The 10173-nt window shown below is 32.3% G+C and overlaps 2 protein-coding genes across 2 annotated transcripts; one reads left to right on the top strand and one right to left on the bottom strand.

The window, feature by feature from the left end:
• Positions 1 to 360: 360 nt before the first annotated feature.
• LOC134240471 (uncharacterized) lies at positions 361 to 4452 on the top strand. The gene is made up of 4 exons (XM_062722556.1): positions 361 to 439; positions 1307 to 1444; positions 1760 to 1813; positions 3331 to 4452. The coding sequence occupies exons 1-4, from the start codon at positions 361 to 363 to the stop codon at positions 3900 to 3902; spliced, it is 843 nt and encodes a 280-aa protein (XP_062578540.1). The 3' UTR covers positions 3903 to 4452.
• An 86-nt stretch (positions 4453 to 4538) lies between these two features.
• Positions 4539 to 8019, bottom strand: LOC134240469 (uncharacterized). The gene is made up of 6 exons (XM_062722554.1): positions 7706 to 8019; positions 6397 to 6619; positions 5969 to 6132; positions 5714 to 5877; positions 4895 to 5108; positions 4539 to 4792 (listed from the first exon to the last, which is right to left on the bottom strand). Exons 1-6 carry the CDS (start codon positions 7991 to 7993, stop codon positions 4655 to 4657), a joined length of 1191 nt encoding a protein of 396 aa, XP_062578538.1. The 5' UTR covers positions 7994 to 8019; the 3' UTR covers positions 4539 to 4654.
• Positions 8020 to 10173: the final 2154 nt, after the last annotated feature.

Here is a 10173-nt window from a genome sequence, read left to right as displayed (position 1 = left end):
GCCGGGCCGGGCCGGGAATTTCAAAACTGAAAACCGGGTTTTTGACAATAACGGAATGAATACACATTCTTTCTTCATGAAATTTACGGACATAGTTTATTACTATAAGATTTGCCTTCGCTGAAAGTTTTAAATTAAAATGTTGTGTTTATCCATCATTATCGCCGATTGTCTTTTCAAGGTGACTAAAATGGGTAGCGAGCCCGGTTTACTCATTTTAGCGATTTACACTTAGGGCGCTTTCCATTAAACAGGCAACGCCGGATTTGCCGATGTTGCCGCCGACGCCGGATAATGGAACGCGCGTTGCCGGCAAGCAATTGCGGTCACGCATTTTACCATTGCCGATTCAGAAACAATATGGCGTCGTGTCATCGAGAGGAGGTTTACAGATACTACAAAACGGCGATTTCTTCCTTAGACTCTGATAAACTACAACGTCAGTGCATAAAAATTAATTACGGAGAACACCCACCAACAAATAACAGGATAAGTATCTGTTTATAGTTAATTCTATATGATTTTTTTAATTGAACATGTAAAGTACAACTACTCCGAATTTTCTCCACACATATAGAATAAACAGTTATTTATGTACATCCTTTTGTAATTAAACGCAAACTGCATGATAAGTATTCCCACCTTTTTACGTCATATTTGACTGCTTATTGCGTCATATCACCTGTCTGGATAAAGAATATAGTCTTTTACTTTTTATCTGTCTGTTGACGATGGCCTCTCTTGAGCTTCTGCATTGCCCTGGATGCAATTCGTTATTTTTATCATTATCTCACTTTAATCAGCATAATTGCCAAGTAAATTCGCCAGTACAACCCCTCATTCTTAAGGACAACATGACCACTGTGTACAGGTATTTTATTTGCAAGTCTTGAGTTAACATTTTTTTATTCACAGTTACTGTTAGATAGAATGTTCTATCATTAAAATTATAATTATCCTATGGACCCGGTTTAACTTTTGCTACATTGCAAGTATACATATTGGTGGTATTCTAACTGTGGTGAGGGCTTGTCCTGAGAGTGAGACACAGTTAGATTATTATAGATTATATTATTAGTGACTGTACGTACAAAGTAAGTAAAAGTTCACACACTAAAAAAGAAAAGGTATGTTCACATTGTAATTAAAATAATCACAGAAGATTTAATTTATAAATTTTTCTGCATATTTAATCATCAGTATGCAGATTTTCAATGATATGTTTTATTTAATTAAGATATGAAATTTTGTGCATCAATAAGAATGATAGGAATTAAACACTACTCATGCTACTAGGGATAACAAGAATTTAGAAGGTTCAAAATTTTTAAATACCATTCTAGTTTTCAGTATATTTGCAGGGAAGAAGAACCACATCATGGACAGGGGGCTGCTTGTCAGCCAGCACACAAAGCTGCAACAAGCACTGTTGCAATTGTACATGGTAAGTAAACAAATCTTTATAGATGCAGGAAGGATTTTGGTGTAATGTCTCAAAATAGTTCTTTATATTTTGTGATTTAAGATTCAGGTTAACTAACTCAATATACATTGTTTTGCAGTTTAAAATAAGTTTTATGTGATACCAGGTATATTGAATTGCAAAATTTTGCCATGTATTCATTATATGACTTTCTAATAATTCCATAATTAATTTAAAAAACATGTACACTATTGAAAGTTGAATGAAATAATCAAAATAGATAGCATTATTTAATAGCAAATATAAGTTTCCCATAAATATTTTTTGTATCAGCAGGTGAAGAAAATGAAACAACTGTCACAGAACTTTCCCCTGCCACACCTGTGCAAGGTACATCATTTCTTGTATAATCTATTACATACTATTAGATAATATTTCTTTCTCAGGTCAAGCTTGAAATTTTTTTTGTTTGCAGTTGCCAACTTTTAATCTTTAGAGTGGGTAGGTAGGTAGGCATGCTTTTTAAACTTTGCCTTAATTTAGATTTTAGAAATTTGTTAGATAGCAAATATTAGAGCTTTTCATATGCCTACTAAACAAGAAAAAGATCCACTCTTGGTTTAAACCAGTGATTGATAAAAATAAATATATCTAAAATTATAAATGAAACAGTCTCAATATCCTGAAAAATTGAAAAAAAAAAATTACAAAATGGCAAAAAGACAGTCTGGGTTGGGTGCACTTTCAGTAGGTTGGTAGGCAAATGCAAAAAAAATAAATTTTTATTTTAGGCCTCACTGATATTTATATCCCTCGTTTTCACAAAAGCAAAGGGACATTATATCTCATTCATCTGTTAGTTGGCCTGTCTGTCACATATACATTAACCTTGGTCATAAAGTTTGAGTGAGAAGAGATAGGGCTTTCATATTATACATGTATATTACATATGGTAAGACCTTTCTAAATATACTATGATTTTTGGCCCCATGACCTTGAAGTTTGACCTACTTTTCAAAAAAATTAACATTTACATGAAATTGGTCATAACTTTTGAAAGATAAAAGATAGGGCTTTGATATTACTTGTATATTACCTGTTTTAAGATCTTTCTAAATGTACTATGATTTTTGACTCTAGTACTAGGGATGTGCGATTTTATTGGTATACCGGTATATCGCGATTTTTTGTTGCCTGATACGTATCGTGATACGGAGACCTAAATACCGGTTTTTAGGTACATATTATAAAGTCCAGAAATTATTCATATATTTGTTCAATCTTTCAAATTACAATTGCAAAAAGTATAAAGAATGTTGTTAAAAGTGAAAAAAAATAACGGCATCTGATACCGTCCAAACATGATTGATTTTATATACATAAAAATTTCAAGAATGTAAAATTTTGTTTTTCTGGCATATTTTTTAGAAAAATAATGACTTTTCATATAATATCATTGTAAAAACTGCTTTTAAAAATATCATGATATTATCGTGATATTGTGGGGAAAAACCGTGATATATCGCGATACGAAATTTTTGGCGATACCCGTCCCTATCTAGTACATTGACTTTTCTTTATAACTTTTGATAGAGAAAGAGATAGGGTTTGTATATTTCATATGTGAATTACCTGTGACAAGAAGTTTACAGACATGCTATGATTTTTTGTCCCTTGACTGTTATGCTTGTCCTAATTTTCAAAAATTTTAACTTTGGTGATTACTTTTGATGTCAATGACATATGATAGGGCATTCATATTTGACACAATATGTCATAATATACAATATGCCATAAATAATGGCATCTCATCTAGTAAGATGATGAAAGCAGAAGACAAGAAAATTCTTTGAATTTGCTTGTTGAATTTAATTTTCATGCATTAAAAGAGATTATTTATTTTGCAGATGTAAAGCAGACATGGACCAACTGTCTTACCAAAGGCCTCATCAATTTTAGAGGTGAGTTGGATGCAGAGTTTGCGTCGAAAAAGAAAACCCATAAAGCATTATGGAAAGAAATTGCTGATAAAATGAAGAACGAGTATGGGTTTACTGGTGACTGGCTTCAGTGCCAGTCAAAATTTAACAAGCTTACTGCCAAATACAAGGCTGTAGAGGATGCTAACAAGAAGTCTGGGGAGAGACGGAGATCCATGGAATTTCACAAAGAAATGATGGAAGTTATGGGTGATGATCCAAAAATAACGCCATTAAAAACAGTATCTGTAGGTGTGAGTAAGGGTGTAAGTATAATTACTAGTGAGAAGGGGGAGAAAGAGGAGGGGCATGAGAAGGTGAGTGGTAAAGTAGGGTGTGAGAAAGTGAAGAAAGTGTCTAAGCGTAAGAGGGAGGATGAGTTGATAGATTTGTTGACTGAGGTGAGGGATGACAGGAGAAAGTTTCAGGAGGAGCAGATCAGAGTAAATGAAAGAAAGCTGGTGCTTATGGAGAGATTAGTGTCTTTGCTTGAAAATTAAGTATGTGTTTTCTCTTCTGATATCAGAGATCAAATTAGTAAGTGCATGTCACTAAGACCAGACCAAAGTCAATTTTTATTTGGATTTTTAATATTTTGTGTTTTGATTTAATATTATATTTGTTTGGAAATTTGCTATTTTGTCAAACATCTTAATTCAAAATTTTGCTTAAATTGTTTCAATTTCAAAATTATTTCAAAAGATAATTTTAACTGAAGGTAATATATTCTTAGTTTATGGTCTATGGCCCTACGGAGAATGTTTATCTCACATACTTTTTCAAAACAATGCAATTTTGTAGAATACATGTATTCCAAAAAAAAAAACCCAATTAAAATTTTGTTTTTTTGTTAAAATAATTGAAAGAACCATTCGCATATATTTTTTTGTTACTTGTACTCTGACCATCATTTTTCAAGGTGGTATAGTAGACAGTTTTGTTGTTTTTTTTTTCTTTTTAAGTTATGTTAGAGAATTATTTTAAAACAAACAGACTAAGAACAGGTGTAAATATTGATGTGAATTTATTATTAGTTGTTGATTGAACTTTATACATAATTTATATGCATTCACTGATGATAAAAAAGGATTTTTCCAACCAGAAATTGGATTTAGCTACAATTTCAGGATACATCATTCTGATCATTGAAAATTTTTAATGTAAATGTTACATAAAAAGCATTTTGTTAAATTTCAATAAAAAGGAAACATTTGTAAATTTAGCATTGTTTTCTTAATTTCATTGAAGTTTATTATCGGTTGGTAGACCAGAAATACTGGGCTAGGGCATTTCTTTTTACGGATCCACTCTGGTTCAAAGGCTCACCCACAGCTGGAGCATCTGGGAAGATACTGGTATCATTGCACATGTCCAGGTCATTATCATTGTTCTGTAGAAAAAGAAATCAAGTATAAAGAGCAAGAATCATTTTTACATGTGTTTCAAATGCCAAAATTCATGACGATTTTTTTAAGTGGGGGGGGGGGCTTACGTCTATGCACATATTGTGAAGTGTACAGGCTGCTGTTATAACACTTGGAACGTCTTCTAGTTTGGTCATCTCAAGGAATCTCAACCTTCTCCATTTTCCTTTTAACAAACCAAATGCTCTTTCAATCATCTGACGAGTGTTGGAGTGTATGAAGTTGTACCTTTTGTGACACTCGGCCAGATTTCCTGTATCTTTATATGGTGTTAAAATCCAACTGAAATGCAATACAAATAACTTATACATAAAAATAATGTACATGATTTTCAAATCAAGGTTTGTTTGTAAAATACTGATGCCCTCATGTGGCATCTTATGACAAGGGCTGAATTCTTTCAAATGCATATCAAACTCAAAAGGTCAATGTCAAATGTCAAAAGTGTTGGTACCGAAGGGATGGCCTTGTTACAAGGAATATACATGTTAAATATGAAGACATAATTCTAGCTGTTCAAAAGTTATGACCAAGGTTGAAGTATTAAAAATGGGTCATACTCTTAGGTGAAGGTCAAAAGGTAAAAATATTTATACCAGATGAAAGTCATAGCTTGTACTGTTCAAAAGTTATGGCTAGGTTAAAGAGTGTTATCTTTTTTTTTGTAGAAGTATGTCGAATTCCAAGTTCAAGAAGTCAAATTTGGTCTTGTCAAAGGGAATACACCTGTGAAATATGAAAGCCATAGCCCTACCCACTCAATAGTTTATGGGCTAGGTTAAAGTTAACTACAGACAGACAAAAACACTATACCACAGGATCTTTCGATCCAGGGACATAAAGAGTATAATCTGCCCGTTTATTAAATGAATGTTGATTTTAATAACCTTTGCAGTGGATATGCTGCATCTCCAACAATATGTGTATCGCCAGGAAAGAGGTTTTCGTTGGCTTCATAAAGGGGGGAATTTTTGAAGACCCTTGCATCGTGTACAGAACCAGGCCATCCGGATACAATGTCCGTGAACCGCAAAGTATGATCACACACTGCCTAAAAAGTAAAATGAATGGATTACTACTAGTAAATCACAGGAATCATGGAGGCAATTAGTCTTATTTTTAAAACCGAATTATATGTTCACCTGTAAAATAACCGAATAGTCCCGTTTCCTATTCAGATAAGACATGGGATGGTATTTTTCTTGTGGAGCTTTTATCTGAACGTGACATCCGTCGACAGCCCCTAAAACTCGAGGGAAACCCATGAGGTTTTCAAAGCCTTCAATGACTTCATTTGCCCTAGCTCCTGTAACGAAAAATTCCAGTTTTATTATTTTACTGAATAATTAAAAAAAAAAGGGGGGGGCACTTGGACATGCTCCGTATAATTTTTAGATATATTGTTTACTGTAGAAAAGAAAAATACTTTTACTTCCCCCAATGATGTCATATTTTTTGTGAAGGGTTTTTTATTATCATTGCCGGCCCCTTATTAAAAGTTGATAATGAAAGCTTATAAATGAACACTATTATTACACACACACACACCCTCACACACATATGCACTAACCAGTAGGCCACTTGATTTTTTCTACAGAAAGGCATTGTAAAGCGGTACATGTCCTCATGAAGCATCGGTACACGGAGGAATAAGTGACATTAAACCTGTCACTTATTTGTCTGTATCCTTCCATATTTGCCAACATCCATATAGAAATCATTACTTGTTTGGAAGGTTCAATGATTTCTCTGCCATGAACATGTTCTTTTGGGATGTGGCCTGTTGACAGTATCTGTTAATTAAATAAAGTTTACTTCAATGATATTTTGGATTTTTTTTTTTGAAGCCCCCCCCCCCCCTTTCACCATATGTGTACCTAACCGTACATAAATTTCATAACCGGTTATTCATTTTTTATTGATGACAGTATTGAATAATAAACGTGTCGATTTTTAAAAATACTATAGGATATGATCAAAAGTACATTTTATTATATTATGAAGGGGGATAAGTGCATCGCCGTAATCAAAACAAGTTTGTGTAAAGAAGTCATAGTAAGCTAAAATATTATCACAGTATAAATAATCCTCGTTAAAAAATCTTTTGTGAAAGCTAAATATGACATATGGTATTACTAAGTAAAATATAAAAATATAAGATTTTTAAGTGTAGGTTCAAATGAAATTTGTTATTTACGTTCAAATTCAAATAATTCGGTTATTGTTTTAAATCTTTGATATTTATAAAACACGATTTATTTAAATTGTGAAATTTACAGGAAAGTCCTATCTTTATATAAAGAGGCAAAACAAATAGAAAGATCTTTTTTTTTTAAATTTTAGCTAGTCTGAACTTATAAAAAATAGGCCATATATGAAGTTAAAAACAGAACTCTTCTACACATAAACATAAACATTAATTGCGACGCTTGGAAGTTTATTTAACGAAATGTTATATGACTCCACTATACATCCATGGATATAAGATACTAGAAAATTAAATTTCAATTCATATGTTGAATCGATTTTTAATTCTGCGCATCTCGGGTACTCTTAATGGGGCGCAATTTTATCTGTTTTATTATTTTATTTTTCTCGCATATAAGCGATCGCAATTAAGTTCTAGAATGGACACTTAAATAATAGTAAATAAAGCATTTCATAGACTTTTTACAATAAATCCCCTTTTTTTTTGACTAGAAGAATTTGTGAACATTACTAAAAATTTTAAAATATATCAAACAAAGAATTTTAAAACAGTTATCAAACTCAGCTATTGAACGCAGCCCTTGGGCAGATCGATAGACTTTGCATTGGAAGCATTTTATATATGAAATGGTGTATTTTCTTGAGCGATTTATTAATAATTTAAAGCATACCTGTCTACAGACTTCCTCAAAAGTCTCTCTTCGCATTCGAAAATGCGAGGAAAATTCATCTGGGGAGTATCCTGGTATTGTTACGTTGAAATAATCAGAAATACGCTGTCGGCTTATTCTTTTTTCTGACAAGAGATGACGTATAACCTCTGGCGTAACATCGTCGTCACAAACATTCATCTCATCGCTTTCAAGTTCTTGAAGGAGAAATATCTTTATTATGCGAGTGTTTCGCTTGGATTCGCATTCCTCCATATTTAGTAATTGTGACGTTACCAACCGTTCCATTAACGTCACCGTTTCCAGGTGACGTCGCCGAGAAGGTAACGTTAATGGAAAGCGCCCTTAATTTCGATACATGATAACCCACCTGCAGTAGATTTATATTTTTTTCATTGTTGACTTTTCTAATCTTTATATTCATTCATTCATTCATACATTCATTCATTCATTCATTCATTCATTCATTCATTCATTTATTTATTTATTTATTTATTTATTTATTTATTTATTTATTTATTAATTTATTTATTTATTTATTTATTTATTTATTTATCAACACATGATTAATCCACCGTTACAAGCAAATTACATGTAAGTTATAGCACATGATATGCAATCGAGATTTTTTGTTCACACCCGTTTATGTCTCAAAAATATTATACCCCATACTCTTCTCGGTCTGTTGTAAAGAACAAAAAATTAATTGTATTTTTTATACGAGGACAATATGGACTCTCCGGTCAATCTTCGGACTTATTTGATTGTAAATGCATGATAAGAATATCAAAGTCTAAATCATTAAACAAAAGTTAAATTCTTACGACCCATCCCTCCCCCATTAATCTATATTTTATAAATTTTATTCTATATAAATAATATTTTATCCCATATAACAAATGCATGGAAATCGCCTATTTATGGTACTAGGTATGGGGGAGGGGGGGGGGCACATGTATGCAATCATTGTTTAATAACTTCAGCGCGTAGAGCATGGTCGAACCACTCTGTACACACTAGATAGAAAATATATTGTAAGATTCACCCTCAGGGCTGTATTCCGAGGGGTATATTAAAACCCATCACACGTGTATATATACAAGGATTCGGTTCCACACCTAAGTAGTGACACCTGTCATTTCCTGTTTATATTGCATAATAATCGTCTAGTCCAATCTTAGAGCAGTCTACATGTACTTTCAAGAATGTTATATTTTCCGGTTTTAAAATAATGGTTCAACATTTCTACCTCAACCTAGGAGTAATACAAAAGATTGCACGGTTTTTTTAATTCAAAGTTTTTAATATTGTTCTTAATGGGATATGATTTTGAAGGAATTTAATCATATTTCACATCTTTTTTTCTATTAGGTTTTCAAACTCTGGACATATAGAGTTATTTATTAAAATTGTCAGTTTGTTCAGTATTAAAAATGTAAGTTTGTTCAGAAGTAATACGCAACTAGTGATGGGACTGGATTATCTAGATCTGGGGTGTGTAGATACTGGTTTCTCGAAAGTTAGCAAAAGGGGGTGGGTAGGTTTAACTTCAGACTCTAGTTGCTGTATTATTATTATTCAAATATAATGTAAGAGTATGAAAATAAATAAAATCAACAAGGTTGATAAAATTTCCGTGGAATCCAACTCGGATTAAAAATAAGAAACAAATTCACATTCCGTTTGTTTTAAGACACCCCTGTGCAGAAATATGAATGGTTCCGTCCAAACCTAAAGCGTTTCGATGTCATCATGGTCAATATCTGGAAGTAAGGTCTTTTCAATTTGTAACATTTTCGAAAAAATTAAAGGCTATATTAATCAATAAATTAATGATTAATAAAATAATAGTTTTAATTCTTCCTTTCAAAATGTCCCATATCCTATCTACTAATCTAGTCTTCTTACTACTGAGGACAATATAAGCATTATACGATCCGCTTTACAGAGTTAGGTCCCTTTCTAAGATCGAAGATAAAGATTTAAAATACATATGGTCATTTCATTAACCTGAAATTATTTTCCCATCTAAACAATAAAAGCTAGTGTATTTTTCACTTAACAATAGTTTTGACAGTAACATTTTATTTCGAAAGTTTAATAAAGAAAAACGACAATTTATTGAATCTTGATTTAAATTCTTCATAAGTATCAAAAGCTGTCTCCGGAGAACACTTGGTATATAAGCAATGTAAGAAACGATAAAGTGCGAAAGGCAACTATTCATATTTTCATGTTACACTTCTGTCTACAGTCTCTCAACTGAAAGACAATAATCTAAATAGAAACAAAAAATGGTACATGAATTTCCACATTTACAAGTAACTTCACACAACTGTATGACATGAACTGGTGCCTTACTATATATATTGCAAATAAACAAGAGTTCACAGTCAGGTTTGCAGCAAAACTGTAGTCAAGTTAATTAAGTAGAGAAAATGTAGAGGGATGCAGCCATCTTACACGTA

This window comes from Saccostrea cucullata, unplaced genomic scaffold (genome assembly GCF_032062105.1).
Source record: "Saccostrea cucullata isolate Sc308-1 unplaced genomic scaffold, CSIRO_AGI_Scuc_v1 ctg530, whole genome shotgun sequence".
Lineage (NCBI taxonomy): Eukaryota > Metazoa > Mollusca > Bivalvia > Ostreida > Ostreidae > Saccostrea > Saccostrea cuccullata.
The sequence above is the reverse complement of the archived record's forward strand: the minus strand, read 5'-3'. Positions and strand labels throughout refer to the sequence as shown.

Coding starts and splice junctions, on each gene's coding strand:
- LOC134240471 (XM_062722556.1), top strand. CDS start 361: ATGGCGTCGTGTCATCGAGAGGAGGTTTACAGATACTACAAAACGGCG. Junction 440..1,306: donor AGACTCTGATAAACTACAAC/GTCAGTGCATAA, acceptor AGGGATAACAAG/AATTTAGAAGGTTCAAAATT. Junction 1,445..1,759: donor CACTGTTGCAATTGTACATG/GTAAGTAAACAA, acceptor TTGTATCAGCAG/GTGAAGAAAATGAAACAACT.
- LOC134240469 (XM_062722554.1), bottom strand. CDS start 7,993: ATGGAACGGTTGGTAACGTCACAATTACTAAATATGGAGGAATGCGAA. Junction 6,620..7,705: donor TTGAGGAAGTCTGTAGACAG/GTATGCTTTAAA, acceptor TTTAATTAACAG/ATACTGTCAACAGGCCACAT. Junction 4,793..4,894: donor TTCACAATATGTGCATAGAC/GTAAGCCCCCCC, acceptor CTTTTTCTACAG/AACAATGATAATGACCTGGA.